General features: G+C 32.7%; 1 protein-coding gene across 1 annotated transcript in view; it reads right to left on the bottom strand.

Annotated features, from left to right (window-relative positions):
• Positions 1 to 138: 138 nt before the first annotated feature.
• The window catches only part of LOC132745326 (uncharacterized), a gene marked incomplete at its 3' end in the record, with an annotated part of 94,589 nt that continues 67,460 nt past the window's right edge, over positions 139 to 27,267 (bottom strand). Inside the window, 34 exon segments of the mRNA XM_060734218.1 lie at positions 139 to 440; positions 971 to 1,076; positions 1,594 to 1,741; positions 2,688 to 2,965; positions 3,348 to 3,584; positions 4,205 to 4,397; positions 4,976 to 5,136; positions 5,603 to 5,782; positions 6,493 to 6,735; positions 7,236 to 7,345; positions 7,727 to 7,913; positions 8,482 to 8,674; positions 9,288 to 9,519; positions 10,054 to 10,197; positions 10,199 to 10,403; positions 10,877 to 11,025; positions 14,253 to 14,412; positions 14,947 to 15,049; positions 15,257 to 15,369; positions 15,776 to 15,935; positions 16,407 to 16,525; positions 16,913 to 17,132; positions 19,574 to 19,814; positions 20,150 to 20,384; positions 20,960 to 21,134; positions 21,901 to 22,005; positions 22,416 to 22,572; positions 23,010 to 23,160; positions 23,598 to 23,764; positions 24,092 to 24,297; positions 24,845 to 25,087; positions 25,536 to 25,772; positions 26,383 to 26,554; positions 26,927 to 27,090. Of these exon segments, the coding sequence (XP_060590201.1) occupies positions 139 to 440; positions 971 to 1,076; positions 1,594 to 1,741; positions 2,688 to 2,965; positions 3,348 to 3,584; positions 4,205 to 4,397; positions 4,976 to 5,136; positions 5,603 to 5,782; positions 6,493 to 6,735; positions 7,236 to 7,345; positions 7,727 to 7,913; positions 8,482 to 8,674; positions 9,288 to 9,519; positions 10,054 to 10,197; positions 10,199 to 10,403; positions 10,877 to 11,025; positions 14,253 to 14,412; positions 14,947 to 15,049; positions 15,257 to 15,369; positions 15,776 to 15,935; positions 16,407 to 16,525; positions 16,913 to 17,132; positions 19,574 to 19,814; positions 20,150 to 20,384; positions 20,960 to 21,134; positions 21,901 to 22,005; positions 22,416 to 22,572; positions 23,010 to 23,160; positions 23,598 to 23,764; positions 24,092 to 24,297; positions 24,845 to 25,087; positions 25,536 to 25,772; positions 26,383 to 26,554; positions 26,927 to 27,090 (6,196 nt within the window).

Raw genomic sequence — 27,267 nt, 5'->3', positions numbered from 1 at the left:
TCAAATTTTCATTAATTTTCACTTCTTTTGACTGTTATTTTTTTAGTAAAAATAAAACATTAGATTTTTAATTATATCCATCAATATCCATTGGGAGAAATATTAGAAGTCAAGGGAGATAAATATTCCTAAAAGAACAGGAACCAGCAAATGAACAAACCTGTAATAGGACATATCCGATGGTTTCCGGCATCATTGTGCTTGAAGCAGTTGCTATGGAGATCACACTGGGACAATGGTAAGGGAAGTTGTAATCCTGCTGTACAGAATCAGGTATCTGGCCAAGCTCCAACAAGGGAGGTAAATCTTCCAGGCAGATATCCAGGGAGGATCTGAGACGTTTGAGATTAACAACACCTGAATTGCTTGTGGAAACATCTCCCGCTTCCATATTTTGTGTCTCGAACATGTGATCCATGTTGGAAATAAACTCTGTTGAGCTGAGAGAAAGAAAATTGGCAAAATGAACACATAATGTATAAAAGGATACTTACTAATCTCATGTATCATAAATAAATTGTTCCTGGTTTTTTGTCATGTTCTGACATACAAATATATCAATACCAACATTTTTGGTGGAAAATTTCTGTGTAATTATTTAACCTAAACATGCTTATTATCGTGAATGGACTTGTCCATCTTACATTCTGGGCTAAACCATTTATCATTGCTACAAAAAATTGTAAAATATGTACTGACTGAATAGCAAACAGTGCAGACCATGACCAGATGGCATGGATTAACTGCCTGATCTCGGACTGCACTGATTGCATGGGTGGAATTATTTGTTGCCAGCAGGCAACAAGTTAAGGAGTTTACCTTATATCAGTTAATTACTATGTTTTCTCATCTTACACTAACAAGACCCATTGAAAAGAATTAATCTATAAAAAGATACCTTTTTACAATCAAGTTTATCAAAAATAAATTATTTAAATCAACAGGAGCAAAGATTGGATTACTAACTCACCTGGCAACACAGGCCTCTTTCTCCACGCTGGTGTGAAGTTGTAAAGCAGACATGGTAAATTCTTCATCTACATTCTTCTCATACCACCAGGCATATTCACTCGGCTCTGTAACATAATTATAACACACTTATCATGCTAAACTTATCACAACAAATGAACTTGTCCATCTTTCAATCTGGGCAAAACCATTTATCATTTTTAGGAAATATTTAATAATATGTAATCACTGAATAGCGAACAGTGCGGTCTGTACTGGCTACATGGGTGGAATCAGCAACTGCCGGCAGGCTAAGGGCTAATGTACACTGTACTTTAGTGGAAAAAAGTTCTTTCAGTGCTCACATGGTTTTAAGGTTATATTTTGCTTTTCTTTTCAGCTGTGTTTGAGTCACAGCAACACTTAAGTTTATATGGTGACTACATTATATTTAATGACTAGATTATATCTGTATATGGTGACTTTATAACGATGCAGCTGTGTTGTAGCAGCATTCATCATTTTCCATGTTCCATATGGTCTGTCCCAAAAAAATATTCAACCTGATGTCTATATAAACTTTAATAAACTTATTAGACACAAGTACTCCTTAGATAATAGACAAAATGACTACAAGGAACTTACCAACATTAGCTGGGGGTGTTGGGATTGCGACTGTACCTAGTACGAGTGTTCCAGAAGAGTCAGTGTATACATTATGTAGAACATTTCTGACTAGAGCCTTCACGTATTCCTGATCAAACTCACTATATGCTGTATTCTCATATACCACCTATACAAATAAAACATTCTCTTATAGAACTGTGATAATAATCTATAGCCTAAATTTCCACTAGAAATTTCTTGTGTATAGGAACTCCACTGACATCCTTAAGCCGAAAAACATAAAATTATAATTTCTTACATAAGATCAACAGGGTCATTTGAATCAGAAGGGATATGCAAAAGATAATTAAGAATTATACTCAGAAATAAATTGAAATTGTACTGTTGTGCCATTTACAGTCCGATTTGAGTGAAAAGCTTTACAATGCTTTTCAAGTTCAGTCAGTTTTCACAATTAGAATAATTATTCTGGAAAAACAAAGTGAGCGATTGATCTGAAATTTTGCATTAAAATTACTTTTCTAGAACTATATCAAATGGAACATTTAAATCTCAAAAAAATATTTTTGTCTCATCATGTTAAAAACCTCAGTTGTGTCCTTTTAAACAATTAAGGTTTTCTGTTGCTGAATGACTTTTTTTATTTTTCATTTTTAAGTGACTTAACACAAGTTTCAGAGTATTTCTGTCACATTATTGTTATCAGGTTTACCTCTATAATCTCAATGCAATGGCATTTCACCTAACCTTCATAACCTTCATATGCTAAAATGGTATAGTAATTCATTTTTAAGTACAGATTTGAATGTGAAATGCTTTATGTAAAATATCAGTAAATTGTATTGACAAGGACTAGTATGTTTTTGGGTGACACAGTGGCAGGTCACACAACAATTAAAGTTTACAACGAGTCTGGAACTGTCAATACATCCATGTACATCAAAATGATACAAATTAAGATGACTTGTTTGGCTGAATGCTTGTTTGCAATACATTTTCATTTGCATTAATGGCAGGTCCATGTACCTACATAAAATAATGCAGAACCTTCAAAGACGTAGCAACTTCTATAATGTTGAATATATTTCTGTGTTAAGAAACAATAAACAAACCTGAGTTACAAGCTGAGTTAACTTCTCCTTGTTTGGTTCTCCTCCATCTTCATCAGTTGGTCTCAACATTCTGCTGAGAACCAGCAACATAGCTTGTCCTGTCTGAACTTCCCGGAATGGATAATACTGACTGAGTCCCTGGGCACCAAACAGTTGCCTAGCAACAAGCATGGCCTGTATAACAGCTATAGAGAAGGCAATGTTCCTGATATTCTGGGGCTCCTGTAAGACTAACTCCCAAACCTTTGTTGGCACCTGTTTCATTGTTGACACAATGGCTAAAATGGAAACAATTTGAATTCTAGTTTAAACTGAATCTGCAAAATTAGATCAATATCTGCTATCTAATCTACTTTTATTCCTAATATTTTTCTTTAATTTGTCAGATACATAGTCCCTATGTCCATGAGATGACTTTTCAACAACTTTTCAGTTATATTTTTATGTGGATACATGTATTTACAATATGAATTTTTTTCTTCTGCTTTAAAAACAGATAATCTTCTTTTTCTAAGTACCAACTTCTCAACCTGCATTTTAAAACTGTCAGTCAATAACAAAATCATTTTAGACACTGAAAATATCATTAAGTAAAACATAAACAATTCCAGAGCTTGAATGCATTCTAATAATGAAAGAAGATTAATTAAAGATACCCACCAGTATGTAGATATGTTTGTGGAGACTTGTAGTTGATGGCAAGTGGAGCTTCCCCACCGTCTCCACCAGATTCAGTATTTGTCTCAGCCACATCAGGATTAAGGATATCCATGGTCATATGGTTCCAGGCCACCTTGTGAAGATTGAGAATCAGGAAGTTTGGTATGCTGGCGCTCGGCTCACTTGTGATCCAAACACAGAATTTACTCGTCTTCTGGCGGTCTTCTAGATTATTTGCTATAAATAGACATTGAAGTGTTATAAAATAAGTGAGAATGCTCAAACATAATCTCAATTACATAAAATTGTGAAGAGTTAGTAAACTAGTACACAATATTAACCCTTAACCTGCTGTCATTTTGTATATTTGATTTGACCTGCTTTGAACTTGGAACAGTCCGTTTAAAGTTCAAGGGATTTCAATAGCAAAATACCAAAATTAATAGAGACTTGACAGATTTCATGGAGGTGGCAAAAGCTAATTACTTTCAGTTCCAGCCGGTTAAGAGAAAATTCAAGAGATTTTTCAATGTCAAGCGTATATTTTCTGTTGATACAAGTTCACAACCTGTAGTCTTCATGAAAAAAATTTCATATACACAAGAAATGTTCAAATTAATGCAAACGGTGAAACACTAATATACATGATTGTAACAAATTCATACTTCTTGGTGAAAACAATTTCATTATAATAAACAAGAAACGTTTAAATTAATACAAAGGGGAAAACACTAAACATGTTCATAACAAATTCATGATGAAAAGCAGACACTCCTGTGCATAAACATCTGAAGTATTGTTTAATATCTAAACTTTAATCAAACTCTTTATCATCATAAAATGGTAAAAATACAAACCTCTCAGTTTCTCTCTACTCCTGTTAACACGGATGAGATGTTTTTTCAACTGGTTACAGAATTTTTCAGGAGCTAAATGCAGATCCTCGATAACGACCCAGCCATCGTTCTTCTCAGCAGTGTCTATAGCTTCCTCAACTAGCACCTCGCTACCTTCACCAATACGTACATGTTCTACATTCACGTTCTCACTCTATTGAAGAATTGGTCAAAATATTACTGTATTTAATTGCAATAAAGACTTCTGTTAAAGAGATCATATTTACACTATAATCAGCTTTTTCAATTTGTTGTTTTGAAGAAAAACAACATTCAGCCAATTAATACAAGAATACAAACATTGCAAAAACAGTTTTATTAAACAAAAACATATTTCACTATTTCAATAACAGATCTTTTTTTTGTTTGACACTATAAAGATCATATGGCAACTTTATTGCTTCATTATTTGGGGAAGACCTCAGTTGCTCCTTTGTTCATTATTTCAGGCACAAGCGGGCACCTGAGTAGAACCACCGACCTTCCATGAGCTAACTGAATAGCTTCCTCACATGAAATAATCCAAGGCCCCCGACTGGATTTGAACCCACAGCTGTAAGGGACTATAACAGAAACGGACATGTCGTGTTACACCTATAAAACATGTCATATTAAAAATGAAGACACAAATGTTTAGCTGAAACCTTTTGATAACTATATAGCACATGGCTTTTATAATAAACATAAAGAAGTCATAATTTTCTGCTAGTATTCCAAGGTTAAATAGAATACCTTTGCAAGTTTGAAGAGCACATCTACTGGTGGATGAGTCATCTTTAGCCTGGTTACAGGCTGTGATTTTATAGAAGACAAACTTTCAGGTAGCAGTAAGAGAACTCCAAGATGACGGCGTGAGTCTCGTAGTGTGTCTTGTAGATTAAACTCTATCTGATCTGTAAACATAAAATAGAATAAATTATCACCAGTGTTACAATTATTATTTTATCTTTTATCTTGTGCTGCAATCAATCATAAGATAATCATCACCAGCTGGAGCTTAGAGATGCATAGACTCCAATTGAAAGAACCCATTTAGTACCTCTTATAAGCAGTGGCCAAAACCATTCAAGGCAACCCGAAGTCACTAGGGGTATGTCTCTGAAGGAATTAGGAACAAAATAATTTGTGTGTCAAACAGAACAGAACATTGTTCGTTACCACTACCTGTGAGATATACATGATTTAAAACATATCCTATGCATGTAAATCAACATCAAATCATATCTGGAGCAATAAGATGATCATTCAAGATTTGATACTTTGATTTGTGTTGTTGTTACTATTGTGTCAAAATATTACCTATTAGAAAGGCGGGAAATTGCTATATTAAAATTCTGAAAAATACTGTTTTATACATACCAGGTAGGTTAAGTGTCAGGTATTTGTTTATATATTTTGCGAGAGCAACAGGAAGTCTGTCAGGACGCAGCATTCTCAATAAGAGAAGTTGGTGGAACTCAGATAACGGTCCGAGATCTGGTGACTTAGATGTGTTCTCTTTGGTACTCTTATTACTTTCTGTAGAGCCAGGGCGTGTCTCTAAAATAATAACATATCAATATAAACATAAGTATTATTATTCATATTAAAGCTATAACATTTTGTCAGGAAATTTGCTTCATTATAATTTTTTACTATGTCTGTTGTGGTCAATGAGAGAAATCTGTAGTAATCCTGAATCCAAGATTATAAAACTGTATACAATCCTCTTGAATGTTGAATGGTCATTTATCGATTGTTATTATTATCGATTATTTTATGTTAAATGATGAAAAAGTTGTAAAAAATTGTAAAAGATAAAACAAACTCATCATATTGATTATGTTTCAACACAGTTAAGACCCCTATTTCAATGCTGAATGCTTAATATGCATTGTTATTTTATTCAAAGGTACTTTTCAAAACTTTTGCAATATAACCGTTCTCCTTTGTGCTAAAAATGCAAGTCAGATGCTACTATGAAGCAAATTTTAAGCATGACTATGTTCTCAAACAAAAAAAAATATATGTAGATATACATGCATATTAACTGTAAATGTCTCTAAAAACGGCACAATTTAATGCTTAGAACAAAGCTAGCCAGATCTTCAATGGAGTTTGATCAGGTTCAAAACAATTGACTTCTGAATTCAATTATTTTACCTAAAAATCAATGAAATACTAATTATGGATAGACTCCAAAATCCAAATATGAGTAGTGCTTTATAACAATCAACAGGGAAGAAGATAAAAATAGGAAGATGACTCACCCATAGAAGCTCCAGCTGCTACCACTGACAACGGTAATGGTTCTTGTTCAGGATAATGTCCCTTGTACCAGGCCTTCCAAGCTTCCGTGTTCTGAGCAAAGTTCACACACAGGGAGTCCAGGGGTCCTGGCAGCACAGAGAGGGCAAGTATATCCTCCCATTTCTCCTGAGGCAGCCAGTTTGGAGCCTCGTCTTTACAGTCAAAGTCAGCCAGGGTCAGCTGCATACCAAGGCCAGGGTTACCTGGAATTAAATAAAACAATTTTGTAGACTTAAATTTACACCCTCCTTATTAAATAAGTGTTAGATCTTTCTTGAATTAATTTCTCTCATTTGTGTCCAATGCCTTTTCTTAAACAACTGTTTCAAATGATTTACATAGAGAAATAGGCAGTAACTAGTGGAAACTAATAGCAAGTACTTGGGAGAATACATGAATGTTCACTTCATAATGATCAGTCAATATTTAAATGAAATACAGTGGAGCCTTGCTAATCCGAACCCTTCAAAACCGGATCATTCCTTACACAAAAAAAGTGTCTGGTGCCAATTTTAATAGTAAAAAGCCTTTCGGATCATCCAAATTCTGGACATACTACAAAGATGGAGTTAAAACACAAGAAACAAACAATTTAACAAAATTAAACAACACACTTGATGAGATTAACATCAGTTTTACAACAGCATATCAGTGATATACTATATTGTATTGTATATTGTAAGATATGGAAACAATAATATACCTTGCAGCAAAAGTGACATTTCCTCATTGGTGAAGTTTTCTCCACCCTCTGCTTGTATGTTGAGACACAGTAGCGTAGCAAACAACAGACAATCCTCCTCATATAAACTCCTACAAAACATTTATATTAATAAATTATGATAATGAATGAATGAATGTTGTCATTTTTTCATTATTACATAAATAATCAGACCAACATCTTAATATTAACACTTAATTTTCCTAGAAGGAAATTCTTCATGTCACAGTAAATTTCTTACAGCAGATTGGTACAATTGTTAAAACTTTTAGATTTCAATATCAAAAACAATTTGTTTTTATCATATGATTTCTATATAGACATCACAATTGACAAAAATGTTGTTAAACTAAAACTGGCAATGTAAACTTCTTAAAGTATAACCAAAAAAAAAAACAATACTTCAGTAAAAATATAACTCATTTCTCTTGTTATCCTGTGTGAAAAGACAGGAAAATACACTGAGTACTTACTCTCTGATTCTTCTGTAAACCAGTCCAGTTAATTTATCCATGAGCTGCTTGATCTGATTGGCTGAGAAACTTGAGTACTCAACGCCCTCTGATGGCAGTGTGGCTGTCTGTGGTAACTCAAGGGCAGGTAACTCTTCAGACTGAGTACCAGCAACTAGACGCTGTGCAGCACTTGTACTGGCAGATTCTGTAGTTACGAATTATAAATTATGCAATGATAATTATTTTATGAATAAGAAATCATTGTACATGTATGCACACCAATATGTTTAGTAATATGTAGTTGTTGTGAAAAAAACATACAATGTATATTCAAACACACTTTGCATAATTTCCCAATTAAACAGGACAGCTCAGTGTTTTATATGCAAGGCATACAAAAAGGAATGCTTGCAAGTCTTTATGATGTCAGATTTGACATCAATGAACCAAATTACATCAGGAAAATAACTTCTCCTTTCAGGATAGTTTAACATTCTTTTTTGAATTCTTTTTGTATAAGCTTGTTAAAATGGAAATGTGTTGAAGCATAATAATTCACGGTTGATCATTCAAATGCTTTGTAACTAGTCACTAAGGCCTACCAAAATTGGTGATTATATTACAAGGCATTTGAACTCAGTTTGATAAACATTTTCTAAGCAAACAGCTTTTGATAATTATACATAAAACATATACAAACAAATGACATGACATATTCAGCAACTACTATGATACCAACTTTTTGCCTTTATATAGTGGATCAAAACACATACCGTCTGTTGGTTCTTGTTTACTCTTCTCATCAAAGTCAGCCTCGTTCTGACCAGCATCTTGTTTTGTGGCTGTCGTCTGCTTATCGGTTCCCTTCTCTGCTGTATCACCTTGGGAACCATGTGATGAGGAACTACCAACACGTGTCTTACGATCTCCATCACGACTAGAACTGTCATCATCATCTTCATAACCCTGAAATTGATCATATAAACTGTGACTTATATTAACTTTTTCAATTATTTATTATCATTCCAATTTTCAATTTGGTATCAACAGTCTGAGGCTAAAAAGAAACAGTGTACATGTATGTAATAATCAATCTTTTATCGTGGTAATGGTTGCGTTTTATGTCAAACTGACACTTTGAAGGTCAGTTGATGAATTTCCAGTTTAACAAGTGGGGGAAGTAGAACCATCCACCAACAATAAATTGGCTGGATATAGTTCATTCCTCATTTGAAAAAATTTGTAGTTCCCCGCAAGGTGAAAACCAAATTATTCCCAGTTATTTACTTAACCCTTTAATTTGCTGAATTTGTTTTAATTCTATAAACTTGCACAGCTGTACATTATTAATTTAAGATATCAAGATGACCTGGTATATGGCCTGGTCTTACTGCATGGAATCGTACAGGCTGGACTGGTTCTATACTGGCAGCAGTTTAAGGGGCAACAACTCAGCCATGATTGGTATCCATTCATATGGTAGATCTTATAAACAGGTGCAACAAAACTTCATACACTCAAACAATATAAAAAAGACTGAATTAAAGGCTCCAACTTTTCACTGTATAAGGTACACTACCTCTTCTTGGTTAATTCCTTGTATAAATTCATCTGGTAATTCTCCGCCTACAGCCTCGTCAAACAGTTGTATAAAATATTCCAGTGAGAACTGGTACTCGTTATGAATACTCTGTAAACTTCTCGAGATGGCATACAACATGGCTGCCCGTCGTGCCAAGGGGTATAACTCATCTTTCAGTACATCAAGATCTTCCATCAGCGTGAATGTCTCTTGTAATTTTTTGGGACAGCTGAAAATTGAAAAAAATTTTTAAAAATGAAAAAAAGTTTAAAAAATTATAAATATTGTATTTCAAGAATAAAAAGGGTTTCCTTTTTATGAAAGTTTTATGAAAGAAAATTATTAAAAAAAACTTTTAACATTTTTTTTTAGTATAAATTTAGGAAAATAAAAGGGGGCTGTTTAAATTTTAAATTTCTGTAAAATAGAAAAAGGGTTTAAAATAAAAAAATTAAAGAAAAAGGTTTTTAAATTAAAAATTGATAACTATAAAATTTTTTTTCCCAAAGAAAAAATTTCATTTAAATTTAACTTTGGGGAAAAAAATAAAAATACAAAACTTTTTGGGCCCTCTTCAAAAATAACAAAAAAAATTTTTTTTCCCAATTAAAACCAAAATTTTCTGGGCAACTTAACATAACAAATCTTGTCTCAAAAAGGTTTCTCTGCAGATTTACTTTATATACACGTATACATTTAAAAAATTTTGTACATTTACAAGGAAAAAAAATTTGTAAATGATGTGAGAAATCAACATATTTACCTCAATTTGGCATTTGTGAAGTCAGTAATAAACTTGACAGCTTTAGCACTGCCCATTATGGCTTCCTGGTTTGTTAACACTTTATCTCTCCGAAAAGACGGGTGATGTAAGTCTTTTTTCTGAACCTAATTTTTCATGCGGGATACGTTCCTTGTAGGGTGGGGCCCTTGTTTTTTGCAAGTCGTAGGAAGTCCTCGTGAGAGTGTCGTGAGACACACCGAAGTTTATGATGGTTGTGGTCGAGGCTATTTCAGGATTGAACTTGGGTTTTGGAAGTGGGGTGGACAGGTAGAATCTGAAGTCTTCATGGCACAGAATACGTCTGCCACAGAACTTGATCATTCTTGGTTCTGGAAAATAAAATAAACAAATTGTAATAGTGCCAGGTATGTGAATAAGATGCGTAAAATTATTATTGTAAGAGTATATAAACTGAAGAAAGAGCTTTACAAATTTGTTTTTTAAAAAGTTAGAAACTCATAAATGAGTCAAAGATATAATTATTTTCATATTTGCTTAAGATATTGCGATAAACATTACTTTTGAAAAAAAAATTCAAGGGTAAAGGAAAAAGACTGAAAACTGGTGTGTGTTTTTATATGGGTCTTTTCAGCAGAAATATTTTTTTCTAACACTTTTTAAAATAATTCTCCTTTCTGAATAAAATGTTCTTAAAACTGTCAAAATCTCTCCTGTACTTTTACAGAAAATATATATGAAAAACTTCTGAAAACTTTTACAAACAAAATGTTACAAATTAAATTCTACACAAAATGTAAATAACACATGCCAAACACTATTAAAGTAAAAGACTATACCATACCTTCATTTTTATCATCTTCCATGGCTGTGTTTCTATGATGCATCAGTGGAGTAATGATATTATCGATATGTTCCTGACAATTTCTCAATAACACTGGCTTTCCTCGCATGATTGCTTTCTCTAGCGTCAATATTACATGTGGATCTGACCTGTAAAAATCAAAATTTTTTACCTTTTAAAAAACTTTTTTTTAAACTTTTAAAAAAAAAACTTTTTCTTTGTTTTTTTTTTTTTTTTATTAAAAAATTAAAAAACCATTATTTTTTTGTAAGAAAAAGAAATTTTTAAAAATAAAAATTTTTAATTTAAAAATTTTTAAAAACCTTAACAATTTCTGTACAAAGTTTTTTTTCTGGGTTTTTAAAAAATTGCAAATTAATTTGGTTTTTAAATTTATGTTTAAAAATAAAAAAGTTATTTTTTATGCCTTTTAAAAACTTTGAAAAACAATAAAAAGTGTTTAGCATTAAAAGTTTTTTTTTTCTCTCAATGCTTAAAAAATTTTGAATTTTATATTAAAAATTTCCAAAAAATGTTAAAAAAAAAATTTCTATGAATAAATTTAAAAAATCAGTTTGAGAAGTATGATTAAATGTTAGAAAGATCAGCATGATAAAATTGTTTTGGTACAAAATTTAACCCTTTGCCCGTAAGGGAATAATTTAGGTAAACATAAAACAAAGAAATAAACAATTAGTTATTAATGTTTTTAAACCCCCTTTCATAATAAATAAAAATTTCATTTCACCTATTATTAAGATGATATAAATGTAAATTTTTCCAAAAATCCATTAATTAAAACTAAAATTGCTAATTTTAAAAATTTTTTTATCATTAATTTATACCCATAAAAAGTAACAAAAGAAATTTTAGCATTGTACCATGTGTACCATATAAAAATTATGATTCAATTTTCAATTTACCTCTTTTATTTTTGAGTCCCAAAAAATCCCTATAAAATTACTATTGTACTCCTGAAAACTCATAAAACTAAAAAAGTATTTAATCAGCTAACACCCCTCCAAAAATAGATTTTACGGTGTGTATGTCCAAAAAATTATAAATTGTCCCAAAAATTTAAAAAAACCCCCTTTAAAAGTATTTCAAAAATCACCCACCTAACCTAAAAAACCCTCATATTATTGATCTAAAAGAAACATAAAAGGGATGATAATATATGGGTATAAAAACATTTGGACCTACCATCTGTTGTTGAGTAATTTACACAGCCACAGCACAGCAGCCACATTGAAGCAAAACAACACAAAGAAAAAAAGCATTAGCTACATTAATATATATTATATACATGTATATTAGCGTAGTCTATATTATAATGTTAGAATATAATTTAGTCAGTCAAAGAAAACTTTAAATTTATGAAGAAAAAAAAAAGTTTTTTGGAGAAAAATAAGTTCTTTAATCATTTGGCCAAATCTAGGGATATGATAAATATAAACACCTTCTTTCCTAAAAGGCAGTGGTTTGATATATAAAATGGTTATGCTTTACTTTACTATGGCAAATATGAAATATTTCTAAGGTTGTAAATTGTTCATCTGTGTTTTTTTCTTCTGGCTTCAATCAAAAGGGCACTTTTTTGCTTTGCTATTAAAAAAAATAATTTCACCACACAACCCAAATTTTTGTTAATTATCATAATATATAAAGTTTTCTTTGACTCTATAATGACTATATAAACAAAAGGAACATTATTGTGTTATTAATTATAATGCAATGTTTGATGAATTAATTAAATTCTTACTAATAAATTTATGTCAGGATAAATTTTATTAATTTGATTAAAAAAGTATGCTTCTACTCAAATTAAAAGCAAATTAATGAAATTTTAAAAAGAGAAGACCCCTATCCCCACCCAACCCCATTTTGCTACCCTAAAATTTTTCAACATGCTTCAACTGTTAATCAAAGTATTGAAAAAATACTACTATTTCATATCTTGTATACTTTTATAATCTTGTATAATTTGTATGCCCAACCCAAAAGTAAATATATAGTCATTTTTCTCTTATGTTAATATATTTTTCCCTTATGTTGATATGTTGTTTGTTTATTTGGTAACGCCTGTTTTAATACAATTTTGGCCATATCTTGGCAGTCAATTCACCTAACCAGCTTTCCTGGATAACTTACCAGTATTTACCAATTACTCCCCAAGTGACAAACAACTTATCCCACATTATTTCTGAATCACTGGCAAGAAAAAATTAACATTAGACTCAATGTCTGATATGAACTGTCAACAGACAATTGAACCAGCAACCCCTGGATTACAAACCCAATGCTCTCCTTATTATATTAATGGGTGGACATGCAATGCATGTAATAATTTTAATTCAGAAAGTGTTAGATGTTAAAGTAAAAATATTCGACATAGAAAAATTAAGCTACTTTGCATAGAACTATGTAATGATGTTCGTTTCAAAAACTATAATACTGCATGTTTGTAAAGTCAATTTTCATTGAAGCTGTGCTGTGAATGTTATTAACTTAATGACCAGTTTCAATAAGAGTCTGCAAGTTTGAACTACTTGGGTTTTTTGTATCAGATCTCCTGTTTTCGAAAATTTTTAATTGTTGCATTAATCAAAAGAAACAATGATGCAGCATTATAAATTTGTAAATCTTACAAAGATGTTTGACAGGTTATATAGTTATGTATAAACTGTTGTTTGCAATATATCCCTTGAGCAGCAGCTCAGGTTATATAACCAGACATCTGTTTATAACAAACCATATAAAATGTCAAGTATCTTTAAAACTACATGTTATATTATTTACAACTTCAAAATTAATTTAGTAAGACAGCAATAAACATTATTTTAGATGCTATGTGTAAATAAAGAAGGCATTTGCCTTTAAAAATGTGCCAGAACAAAGAGCTTTCAATGAACAGAGTACTTGACTTTTAATTCTTGAGTAAATCCCTAAAATCCATGCTAAGTTATGGTTGTTGTTATATGACCAAAAAATATGTATAAATTTCAAGAGAATACCAGTATGCCTAATTAAGTTTTCAAACCAAGAATAGTAAGCTTTAATCATTAACCTTCAATGATAACCCAAAATGCAAATGACCTTTTTAATGTTAAGTTTAAACTGGATATATTTCATAGTAAAATGAGAAATGAAGTTGCTTGAAAAATTTAACTCAATGTTACTTGGACGAAAAACAAAAGTTGAAAAACTAGCCTATTCTTAGTAATTTCAGTAAACGGACAATAACAATATCTGTACAGGATGTATTTATGGGTACAAGAAAATATTATAACTTATCTAAAGGATATTACTCAAGTGGGGGGTCACCATACCTGTAATATAATCTAGCCCTATACACAATCATCACTATATAACATACCTAGTTTCCATGTCTAGTGAGACAAGTTTTCTGTTGTTCATGAGAGAGTTAAGTCTACCAAGCCACACAGCACCGTCATTGTTTGGGTCTATCAACATTGGTGGTCTCTGCCACGACGAGCACAATATAGCTGCGTTCTCCATCTGTCTCGGACCAAAATCTAACAAACACAAATCAAGACAGTTGTTTACATATAATATTATCAACAATTTTCAAATAGCATAACTATGTTCATTAATATTATATATATATCATCTGAATATGTAAAGTGATATTGTTTTCAATGTAGCTATTTGCCTTATTTCTTACTTAATGAGCAAGACTCCAAACTTTTAACATCATTCATTTAAGAGACCCCTTACATATGCTTTATGTTTTTAACATTAGGTCATGCCAAGCTTTCAATTATAATCATACAAATAGACATGTACCTGAAGTAACATAACAATATTGTAATACCTTACTTCCTTAAAAAATATAATACTTAAGCTAATGAATTCAATTACAATTTCAAGTCACTGAAAAATATATGCTTACGAAAAACCTCTCCATTTCAAATCTGTAAACCAGCATTTACTCACATGACTATGCTGTCAGTGAAAATTTGAACTTTAAACATAAGTCCTATGTACGCATTTTTCTGTGAAACTATCTAATATAGTCACAATTGTCACACATGACTAACTGTACATACCTTGTTTAAGCCAGTTGTTAAGTGTGATTTCACCGACCAGTAGTTTAATGAGAGATTTCATGTATTTGTTGTACTGTGTAGATGACAGCATTGGTGTTGTACTCTGAAAATATCACAAAAATATAAAATAATATCACAAAACGTACAACACAGCATTGCATATTAATATCATACTGCCATTCTTTAATTATCAAATAACTATGTTCACACAAAATCCAAGAATAATAGTCAGACACTGGCTTTGAAATTTGTTTAGCAAACAATATAAATTACCTGTATTCACTGAAAATAATTTACAAATTTAGATTACCTGTGTATATTGACTCTGACTGTTCTCATCAATTTCACTGCCATCTCCTCTCACATCTGGTTCAATACCTTCCTGAGATTCATACTTCTCTTCCAGTACTGGAGAATCACGATCTGAAATCATATATTACAAAATTACAAATTGTTACAGACTGACAACAAACTTATACTAAAAGTTATCATAGATAACAGATACTGTTTAATTTGCCTTCGCCATTAATTTTGAGTCAGACCAGACCAACCAGGATGCACATCTGTGTAATCTAGCTAGGCATTAAAATGTCATCAAAATATCCCCAAAAAGTGATTATCCTAAAAGAAAAAATCCTAAAAGTGATAATCCTAAAAGAAAAAATCCTAAAAGTGATAATCCTAAATGTGATAATCATATGTGGCAATCCTAAAAGTGATATTCCTTCAAGTGATAATCCTAAAACTGATAATGTATACCGTTAGTTCCAAAAATAGTAACCAGACAAGCCCATCTAAAAATTTCACCAGGATATGGGTAAACACCTACCTTTTTCATCTTCCTTGGCCCTGTCTTCTTCTTTTTCAGTAGTTTCTCTACTGCCAGTTTTCCTCTCTCCCTCAGTTTTCTCCTCACCCTCAGGTTTCTCCTCACCAGCACCTTCCTTCTCCACTGCATGTTCTTCTTCTTCTACTATATCTGTCAACTCCTGATGAAAATATGTATATTTTACAGTTAGTTTGACTTGTTATTCAATAAATTGTTCTTATTCAGTTGTCAATCCTAGTGGCACAACGGATTTTCACATGGTAATTTCTATTCTTGTAAAAATTCCAAAATTAACTTGAGAGCTAATAATCAATAGGATTCTTTCATATGGAGGCAAGGTCCTTTCCTAATATAATGTCATTGTTGCTACTCAAACAGCTGAAATGAAAATCTCTCATTGAAATAACTATTACCACTCCTACAATGAGGTTCTCTCAAGTTAAAATCAGCTTAAGCTAGGGGGCGCTTACGGTAACTTACTTTTTCCAGTACCATCCATGAACTGGCTCAATCAAACTGAGCCTGCAACATTGTCAATTTTGCTGTGTTGGGCTTTCTTTAGGGATAAGTATCTTCTCTTTTTGATATAGATATCTACAAGTATAACGTAATATAATGCTAAAAGACTTACCTTTTTGGTTTTTGAGTTATGATCTTCACCAAGTAATGCCGATGTGTAGTCCACATCATACACCTGGCTTGCCCCAGATGCTGTCTTTAAGAAATCTATTGACCAATCTATCACTCGGCCTATACAGAAAAAGATGCAAGATTTATTATACATTTCCAAAACTTATTTACATTTTTTTTTCTCCAGGGCAAAATGTAAACTTATTTTAACTTATGATCCCCAAGAAGTTTTATGATGAATGGGTAAAAGAAAATTAAAGGAAAGGGACTGTTAAATGGCTATGAAGGAAGCTGTGGCATGTAGTTCCAACTTTAATGCAATATTTAAAGGGACACAAGTTTAAAATGGGACTCCAAAAACTACTAAGTCACTTCACTTATAATCAATAAAATATATCTCAAATTATTAATCATTTCAAAATTTGATAACATGATTTTTAGTTAAGATGATAAAGTTCTTAAGGTGCATTCAAAGTTTCAATGTTATTAATATACTGAATACAGTACCTTTAAGTCCATCAATTGAGTCTATAACCAGAGGTATTCCCCTTTCCCTCAGACAATTTGGCCAGTGTACTGTCAACATAACCCTGCGGAAGTTATGATGGTATGGTCCTAGGTACGTGGCAAATCCGGCAGCCACAGCACAACCTCCGGAGATCGAGATCAATCGTCGATCATGTGAGTCATAAATCTGCTGACATCTCTGTCTTTCTCCCTTCAATATCTATAATAGAAATACAAAATCCTTGAAAAAACGTTTTTTAACTTAACTATAGTTGTTAATAATATATTGGGATATCTAAAACAAACAAGAGCTGTCCGTAAGACAGCGCGCTCGACTTTTTTATTGCTTGCCAATAAAAAAAGTTTTTGCAGTAAAAGGCAATACAAGAATCTCTGTATTTTTAAAGTGAACAATGGCCATGAGCATTAAGATATTTAGTGAAGAATTATTTTACTGAATTGTGTGATACCCTTACAGCAATGTTTATATGACATAATTTATGGTAAAGTGAACAAGTGGATAGGAATGAATTTTTTTAGATTTTTTAAGTTTTTTAGTGCTTGCCTATAATACAAAACATTGACAGTTAAGGGCCATAATTCAAATAAAATCTTTGACAGAATACCTTCTCCTGGACATGTTTGGGAATCATGATTGTAAACAAGTATTCCAACTTTCAAATTAATATCTCAAACAGTTCAGTCAAAAAGTGGACTGGTACTAAAAAACTTAACCAAGATTCTAAGTCGATAAAAGGCCTTAATTTTTTAAAACAAATCCTTGACAGAGTTACCTTCTCTTGCGTACAGATGGGGTAATGATGTGAAATAGCATTAAAAGTTTCAAAGCAATATCTCAAAGGGTTAAGGCAATAAGTGGATTTTACCCATATTCAATGTATTTTTCTAAGTCAAAAAGGGGCATAATTCTGTCAAAAACCTTGACAGAGTTATGTCCTCTTGTCTGTTGATGAAGGTCGTGATGGTAAACAAGTATGGTCAGTTTCAAAGCAATACCTCCAATGGTTTTTGAAATAAAGTGAGGTGGTACAAAAAACTTAACCAAGCTCAATACACTTTCTAAGTCAACAAGAGCTGTCAGAAGGACAGCGCGCTCGACTTTTTAGTGCTTGCCTATAAAACAAAACTTTGACAGTTAAGGGCACACAAGACTTTAACTAGGAATTTCTAAGTACAAATCAAGAAACATTTTCACAGAGTTATCTTCTCTTGCTTACAGATAGGTCTCATGATGGCACATAAGAACTCCAACTTCCAAAGTAATATCTCAAATGGTTAAGTCAACAAGTGGACAAGAATGAAAATTTTAACTGAGTTTCTAAGTCAAAAAGGGCCATAATTCAAATAAAATCCTTAACAGAATTACCTTCTCCTGCCCATGTTTTGGGACCATGATGGTAAACAAGTATTCCAACTTTCAATTTAATATCTCAACCAGTTCAGTCAAAAAGTTGACTGGTACAAAAAAGTTAACCAAGATTCTAAGTCGATAAAAGGCCTTAATTTTTAAAACAAATCCCTGACAGAGTTACCTTCTCTTGCGTACAGATGGGGGTAATGATGTGAAATAGCATTAAAAGTTTCAAAGCAATATCTCAAAGGGTTAAGGCAATAAGTGGATTTTACCCATATTCAATGTATTTTCTAAGTCAAAAAGGGGCATAATTCTGTCAAAAACCTTGACAGAGTTATGTCCTCTTGTCTGTTGATGAAGGTCGTGATAGTAAACAAGTATGGTCAGTTTCAAAGCAATACCTCCAATGGTTTTGAAATAAAGTGAGGTGGTACAAAAAACTTAACCAAGCTCAATACACTTTCTAAGTCAAAAAAGGGCCATAATTCTGTCAAAAACCTTGACAGAGTTATGTACTCCTGTCTGTAGATGGAGGTTATGATGGTGAACAAGTATGGTAAGTTTCAAAGCCATACTTGTAATACTTCTGAAATAAAGTGGGGTGGTACGAAAAACTTAACCAAGGTGTGACGCCAACGCTAACGCCGACGCCGACGCCGGGGCGAGTAGGATAGCTCCCCTTTTCATAGAAAAGTCGAGCTAAAAAAGGGCCATAATTCTGTCAAAAACCTTGACAGAGTTATGTACTCTTGTCTGTAGATGGAGGTTATGATGGTGAACAAGTATGGTAAGTTTCAAAGCCATACTTGTAATACTTCTGAAATAAAGTGGGGTGGTACGAAAAACTTAACCAAGGTGTGACGCCAACGCCGACGCCGACGCCGGGGCGAGTAGGATAGCTCCCCTTTTCATAGAAAAGTCGAGCTAAAAAACCTGTCTGAAGGAGGTACAATGTAGGTTTTTACAGCTTGAGAAGGAAAAGTTATGCTATTCTTCAGGTCCATAGCAATATCATAACAATTCTTGTTTGTAATAATTTTTTTTTTTTTTTTCAAAAGCATTCACAAAATCATTTCTTAAACAAATATGTATAGAATTAAATATTCCCTTTTAAATTCATCAACATAATTCTTTTTCAAAAGGCAAATTACTACAGCAGGAATTGTACTGTAAAGCAATTTTCTGTCTATTGGCCATAAAATCAGTAACTAAATAATAACTTTAGATTACTTTTTAACATGCCACTATTGTAAACTCACAGTAGGGAATTTTTATCTCAAGTTTACCTTTCTCAGTTGTGCAGCAGTCTCAAGCATTTTCTTCATTTTCACTGTCTTCTCCTCTTGTTCATTCTTGTCAATTGTAGCTTCCTCGAAGCCTTTAGCTAGACCAGACAACCGGACCTCCAGTGCCCTCCGTTTGTTCTCCAGCGTCGACATCTTATGTTCCGCATCATCAACTGCAGCTGTGGTTTCATCCACCTTCTGATGGAGTGGTTTAACCTTGGATATCATCATACGGTGATACCTAGAAATCATCATACAAAAATATAAATATTTTTTCAATATCATTATAAATAATACATCATGTGATGGCCACACAGAACAACAGAAGTATATTGAGGACAAGGTTCAAAATGGTTCGAAAAGTATCATTTTTTCTTTAAGAAATGCAACTGTTTTTCATCAGGCAGTCTGAAAATGTACATCTTATGAAACTCTTAGCAATAGATTGTGGCAAATTATTTCATCAGATTATATATACTGATAGCTTGATGCTTCATTAATCCTTTTCTTAAATTTGATATTTACCAGATAAATTTTTTTTGTCCTCAAATATAAAATAAAATAAGCTCCGCCTACCTCACAACTCCTCTGACCCATTTACAGAGAGATCCGCAGGCTGAGTTACTGGTCTTTCGTTCCAAGGTATCGGGCTCAAATGTGGGTTTCTTCAGGTATGGTTCCACAAGCAACAGAGTAGCCTCAGGTAATTGTTGGTCATCAAAGGACATCAACTCTTCTATAAATCTCTCTATATTGGCCATCTGTCTCTTGGCACCTTTCTGCCAGGTGAGATCTGCTGAAGGCGATTTCACTAGAAGGAGAATAGAACAAGTTTTGAATAAATGCTTTCAATATTTTAGTTTCAGGTGTCTCCGGTTCTTTCTAATCTGTTTATATCATAAACATGCATTCTGTTAAAACGGATCATAATTTGAAAAAGTCTGGTTTGTTTTGTTTGGTTTTAAGGCACACCAGCACAATCTAGGTCATATTTCGCTGAAGAATTTGTTTGTTTGGTGTTTTTTTTGTCTCTACTAACAAAATCTAGGTCTTATGATGCATAAACAGGAAAGATGATTTTCGCTTTCCTCGGGTATTACAAACTTAAAGCAACACCAGAGGTCATGTTAGAATTCAACATCCATAACATAACTTGAACCTGCACAGGAAAAATGGATTATATCATTGTATAATCTAAAGTAACGGATCTGAACCACTAAACCATGTTGGGCCTGCATTAGTAAGCAATCAACTAAAAAAGTATTCATAGGACAAGGATGCCCCCATCTTTTTTGTCAGTTTACATAGGTACTACTTGATAAATGAAAAAGGACAAATCTATAGGCTCCTTTCCTAAGTGAAGGCATAAAAACTGTAAAAACTTACGTATCATGATAATGGCTGCCATTAGATCTTCTATATCAATGATAGGTTTCTGCATGGCTCGTAATTCATGTAACTTGTCTATGTTGATGTTCTGTACCACCTTCTTAGTGTCAGCAACAATTGCTATAGCCTTGTATACAGCCCTCTCATGAGCTACCTGGTATTCTGGTAATGACTGAAATATATACATTAATAATATTAGTAATGACTACATATATGTAGTTTAGTTAAATAACATCAGCAAACCTCTGTAGGGCAATACCTTTTGGAAACAATGAATTTGGTTGCTTCTGAGAAGTTAAATTTGTTTTTGAAATCTTTTTTGTGTGGAAAATTTGATATTGTTGTTGCAAAGAGGTTATTGCTTTAAAGAGGTCCTGCTCTGTAGAGTTTGCATTGTAGTTAAGTCATACTTTCAGTTGTTTCATACTTCATCTCAGAGTGATTATATATTTTCCTAAGCTTTTTTGATTCGATTATTTTAAAAGTGGAGAACTGATTTTAAAGTAACGGCTTAAGCTAAAGGTGTATGAGAGGTTTTAAACATTTCAATATCTTTCATGAATAGACTCAATAAAACCCAAGTCTGAAATTTTCAACAACATGTAAGCAGTCTCTTTTTTCAAAAACTTTATGCAACATTAGGTAAAATATGTGTATATTTTATCACAAAATTCTAAAATAGATTTTATAAAATGTGCATAGCAACAAAGAAATCTCAGTGTAAATGACCACTTAATTGGAGGTCTTGTATAAATTTCACAATAAGCTTTCCTATAAAATTGACAAAGAAAAATATTTGAAATATTTTCTATATTAAGCTATTGAACTAATAGTTCTATATTTAAAATGTCAAGATTCAATATTTTAAAGAACTATCACATTTCTATTTCTATTTTGATGTTCAAGATTTTACAGTTTCTAGGATAGTAGCATCTCACCTTTTTAAGTTTTGAGATTTTGTCAAGTTGAGCTTTGACCACTTTAATCTGTTGTTCAGTGATAGCTGTGTCCTGGCCTATCTGAGACAGAATCTTGATGGTTCCCTGTAGAACAATAAAACATAGCCATCAAACCTTGTAACATTTTTTATTTGGTAATAATTTTTATTAGCAAAACATTTTGATAAATTCTTTGTTGGCATGAAAAATTAGATAACATTTCAATAAGAAATACGCAAATCTTGGTTCCACCTTTACCACTGAATCACATGCCATGATATATAGATAAGCTTTAAAGTGTATTAACTATCACTGAATTTTATCTAATATGACTGTCAATTATTGCTAATGACCTCCACTATGGAGTCAAATCCATGCAGTTTGACCACACTTTGTACTGGTGGCTACTTAATTTTATTATTTTCATACTGTAATCCCTAAAGCCCCTAACTAACTGTCCCAAATTTAAAACAGGGCCATACAAATATGTGAAGGTTAATGGTTTATCAACATGCCTGTTTTCTTTCTTCCAACACAATCATTTCATGTTCAAGATTCTTGCGCAGTTTAAGCGCAACCTCATTTTCACGACGTATTTGATGTAATGACGTGGAAACAGCGTCGTTATCTTCTTGTACATTATTGTGACGGTGATTGGCTATTGATATAAACCTGTAAAATTAAATATATGTTAATTATTTATTTCACATTGGCATAAATTCATAAAGGCGTGAATGATTGGTACTTAAGTGATGTAACTATGCAATATTGCTTGTACTGCACTGGGAGCAATGTATTTGTTTTGTTGGATTGTATGGCACATCAATACTGTCAATGGCATGACTTTAATTCCAGCTTTATTGATGGAGGAAAACCTCAGTAGAATCACCAATCTTCAACTTCCTCACAAGATTCCCAAACCACAGCTGTGAGGGGTAAGTGATTTGAAGCAGGTGACATTAACAGCTTAGCCACATAGACACCTAGAATCAATATGTAACATGATATTAAGTGTGCCAGATTATAGAAAATTTCCATTTCCATTTTGTGGTCTTCTTCAAATGAAGAACTTAACATAATAATAAATATCAATTCTAAAAAGTTCTTACCTTTCTACAAACTTCTCGTATGATGTGTTAGTAACATGTCTGTATTCACCGGAATCTCTTTCCTGACCATCTTGTTGTCGTAGCACCAGATGCATGGAGGCCAACATGTGAGCAACATTCTCTTTCTGAACAGCGTTCATCCATGACATATCTACAGTTAAACAAATACATGTCTTCAAACAATACTCATAAATACTTTCATGTATATGCTTGTAATCATTAAGAATTGAAATGGAATTAATAAATGAACATGCATCTTACAATCACTTTCCACAGAGAGGATTTCACAACTGCAGCCATTACAGAGAGACAAGTTTTACTCTAGTGTCTACATGAAGTGCATGAACTACAGGTTATAAATGACAACTTACAGTCCAATAGCCCCTTATTGATTTGAGTTCATTACTTATAAAGTCATTACCTTGAAAAGATTGATGACTTCTTCATAGCACTTGTTTTAATTAATATATACACAACAGTTATCATTTCATGCCTCCCTTCACTAGTATCAAAAGCTGTAAAGTCACAGCATTATTGTAAATTAGATCAATGGACATTTTTGACCTGTCTAAACTGGCTGGTACCTACCTTGTAAATGATAGAGTGCATGCTCCACCAGTTGTGTTTTGGACCAGTGTGGGAACCAGATAAAGTTCACATTTTTGGTGAAAGCCGGATATTCTCTACATCTACGCTGGAAGTTCTTCCCTCCATCTCCTGCTATCAGGCATACACGGAAGTTGTTCCTCACAGTTCTAGGATAGAATTTAGATACAAAAATAAGAAAATGATATAAGATGTTGTATGTATGAAATTAAAGAAATCACTTATCATTTGAAGAATTATTAAGATCAAAAGAAATCTTCCAACTGCTTTTTTGTCTTAGGAAAACATTCAATTGCCATTTTGTTTTAACATATTGTAATATCACATAAAATGAATTTCCAGCTTCATTAATAGCTTTCAAAACAATTAATCTCTCACTTTACAAGACTTTTCTAGTGAAAAATAGTTTTTCATTTATTTTGTTCAATCTAGTCTTTACTTCAAGAAACATTTTTTATAACTTATGTAAGACATACTTCAAGAAGAAATTCCATGCCACATCTCTGGTGTATGTGAGGCCAGCCTGAGTCACCTCTGTCCTAATGGAGTTGATAATTGTTGTCTGCTCTTCATACTGGAATAGATGACTGATGGCGCCACCTGTGATAAACTCAATTAAGAAAACTAGGAAATCTTCAGCCAGTAGCTCCTCCTCGTGTAACAGCAATAGAATCTTCTCTCCCTAAAAAAGTGAACAAAAAATCAGTAAGGTTAATTAATCATGCTTAATTATTACATTATTATGATAGTCTGTCATGACAAATGATTTTGAGAATTCATAGCAATTCATAACACTTAAAAAGGTCAATAGCAAAATTCAGTGTGGTGTTTAGTTTTAGTGTTTCATCAAACTTTTTTGTGCTAAATTAAGAAATGGAGTGGTGAACTTCTCTTGCTTTGAATTTGGAACAATCCAAATTAAGTTAAAATATCAAAATACTAATATTGAGTGGATAACAGAGCATAGACTGGGTAAACTGCACTGAGGTGCAGGTGGGTCTACCTCTTAGTTATTGGCATAAGATTGTCCCATAAGTGTAGTTACGGGCTAACTCCTTTTGAAATTTTATAGGAGTTAACCTGTTACTGCACTAAGGTGTTGAGATGATGTTACTGCTCTAAGGGTATAAGAGCATGAACTAAATATTATTGTTTGAAGTAAAATAAAATATTATTTTATTTCACAATACATTGCATCTATCAAAGAAGGTCAGTTAATTAACAAATACCTTAGCACCAGCCCTGGTGTAACCCTGGACAAGATCTGCTTTGAACTGCTCCATCTTGTATTCAAGACTTGAACCTAGTGGTGCGGGATTTATCTGGTAGACAGTGTAACCACACAGGTGAGCGGCAAGTTTCACAACAACTGTAGACTGACCAGGACTGCCCTCGGCTACCAACACACAGTGAGCATTCTCGTGAGGTGAGGCAACTGTACGAGCCAGTCTACAAACATGGTCTACCACAGCCTGAAAATTTCAACATACCTTTATTACCATCATGCTCTTTAATAGACTTATAATCTTTTGAAATCATCTATATGTTTATGGATGAAAAAAGAAAAAGTCCATTTCTCTTTAAAATTTTATAAATAACATTTATACAATGAAAAAAAGAAAGTGCCTATACATTTTGTATACTTATCAATTTACAACAAAACAAATCTAATGATCACTAGCCGCATGAGTTCAAACTGGGGCAAGTAGTTGTTTCCTTAGGCAAGAAACTTTACACTCATTGCTCAGTACTGGTTGGTTCAAGGAATGGATTCGAGAGTGTGCCTATAAGCTTATAGCTTTCTAAACAATCAAACTAAATAAATTCTGTATAAACTAACCCTCACATAATCATGTAACATAAGCATTATTGAAAGGAATGAAAATATAACAAATTAAAATGTATAAATTATATTCTAACCTTATATAGTGACAATTTAATTCTCGGATGTATTTTGTTATATTCCTCTACACCTTTAGACATGAGATCTTTAACCTCCATGAGGTTGTTGAACGGTTTGTAAAGATCTGTTTTGGCATCTTCCTCGGACACCTTGGTGCTGTGTCGGGTATCAATCATTCCTGCCGTCACTATACCACTGTCCTGCTCTATCAGGTTACTAAACTGAGGCTGTCTAGTTCTGATCATAGTCTGTACCTGTTATATAATAAATGTCATATGTAATAAAGTATAATAAATATGGCACATATTCACATATCATAGTTGTTAGGTAAATTTCCACTAAACTTCCTATAATCAATCAGTCTCATTAAATAAAATGAGCCGCGTCATAACAAAACCAACATAATGGGTTTGCGACCAGCATGGATCCAGATCAGCCTGTGCATCTGCGCAGTCTGACCAGGATCCATGCTGTTCGCTATCAGTTTCTCTACTTGTAATAAGGTTGGTAAGCGAACAGCATGGATCCAGATCAGACTGCGCAGATGGGCTGGCTGGTCTGGATCCATGCTGGTGCAAACCCACTAAGTTGGTTTTGTTGTGACTCGGCTCAAATCAATACGCTCTCATATAAAAAGAATGTTTTTAGAATCAGAAAAATTGTCTTTGCTGATGGGTCAAAATCCAGTAATTTTGTTCTATACATGTAGTTCAAATGTGCTTTTCTATATTATCTTGAGTGTTTTTTACTTAAAGTTGTGTCTTAAGTGCAAGTTCTTGTGCCTAAATTAGTGCAGGTTCAACAGTGTTTACATTAAACATGAACAAAAATACATTTTAAAATGACAGAGGATTTGTTTCTTACCAACTCATCATCAGCAAACTCTTTCTTTGTCGAGACATTAAATGCCTGTCTGAAACGTCGGAAGTCAACCTCATTCACCATTCTATGACCATATACCCAGTAACACTCATGTTGCCATAGCAACAACAGGTTCTTCTTAGCAACACCTGGTTGTAGTGACAGGCAAATATTCCTGGAATTTAGAAAAAATTTGTTTGTTTCCATTTTTAGAAGATACAAAAAAGTGAAAACAAAAGTGACTAAAATGTTGTATTATATTTCAATGCTTACTTATATGAAAACCAAGTAAACTTCAAATTTCGTATACATGTACAACCTAAGTATTGTGGAAAGAGGCAATAACATTCACCAGTGTTTCAACTCATACATGAATTTAATTTCTAAATAACATATCTTTCTTCCTAAAAAGTTGAAAAGCCTATTTTTTTTAAATATTTCAATAGTTTTTAAAGTTTGCAATAACTTGAAAGTCAAATCTATAAGGAAAAAAATTAAAACAAATATTTTAAAATAAAATATCCCAAAGGTAAAGAAATGAACATACTTGAATATACAAGAGAGATCTTTGACTGTGAAGATATAATGACATCTCTGTGCTGTAGGTAGGAACATTGCACGTAAACGTTCCTGTAACTCTATGGTTACCTGCACTATCATAGTCAACAGTTTCTTCAGTATTTCCTCATTCTCCTGTTGTCTCTTAAGAGCCTGGTAAAAAAAATGAGAAAAAAATAAACAAAAATGGATGCTTACTGGTGTTGTTTTAACAAAGCAAAGACACGGCCTTACAGCGTGGATATGTGAGATTATTCAAATTAAAAAACCCAACAAAAAAATAGATGCTGCCCAATGACACGTTGATAAAGCTAGCATCACAGTCTTGTT

Source organism: Ruditapes philippinarum, unplaced genomic scaffold (genome assembly GCF_026571515.1).
Source record: "Ruditapes philippinarum isolate M1 unplaced genomic scaffold, ASM2657151v2 ctg1773_1_1_1_1, whole genome shotgun sequence".
In the NCBI taxonomy this organism is placed as follows: domain Eukaryota; kingdom Metazoa; phylum Mollusca; class Bivalvia; order Venerida; family Veneridae; genus Ruditapes; species Ruditapes philippinarum.
Note: the sequence above shows the minus strand (reverse complement) of the source record. Positions and strands in the feature narration are given on the sequence as shown.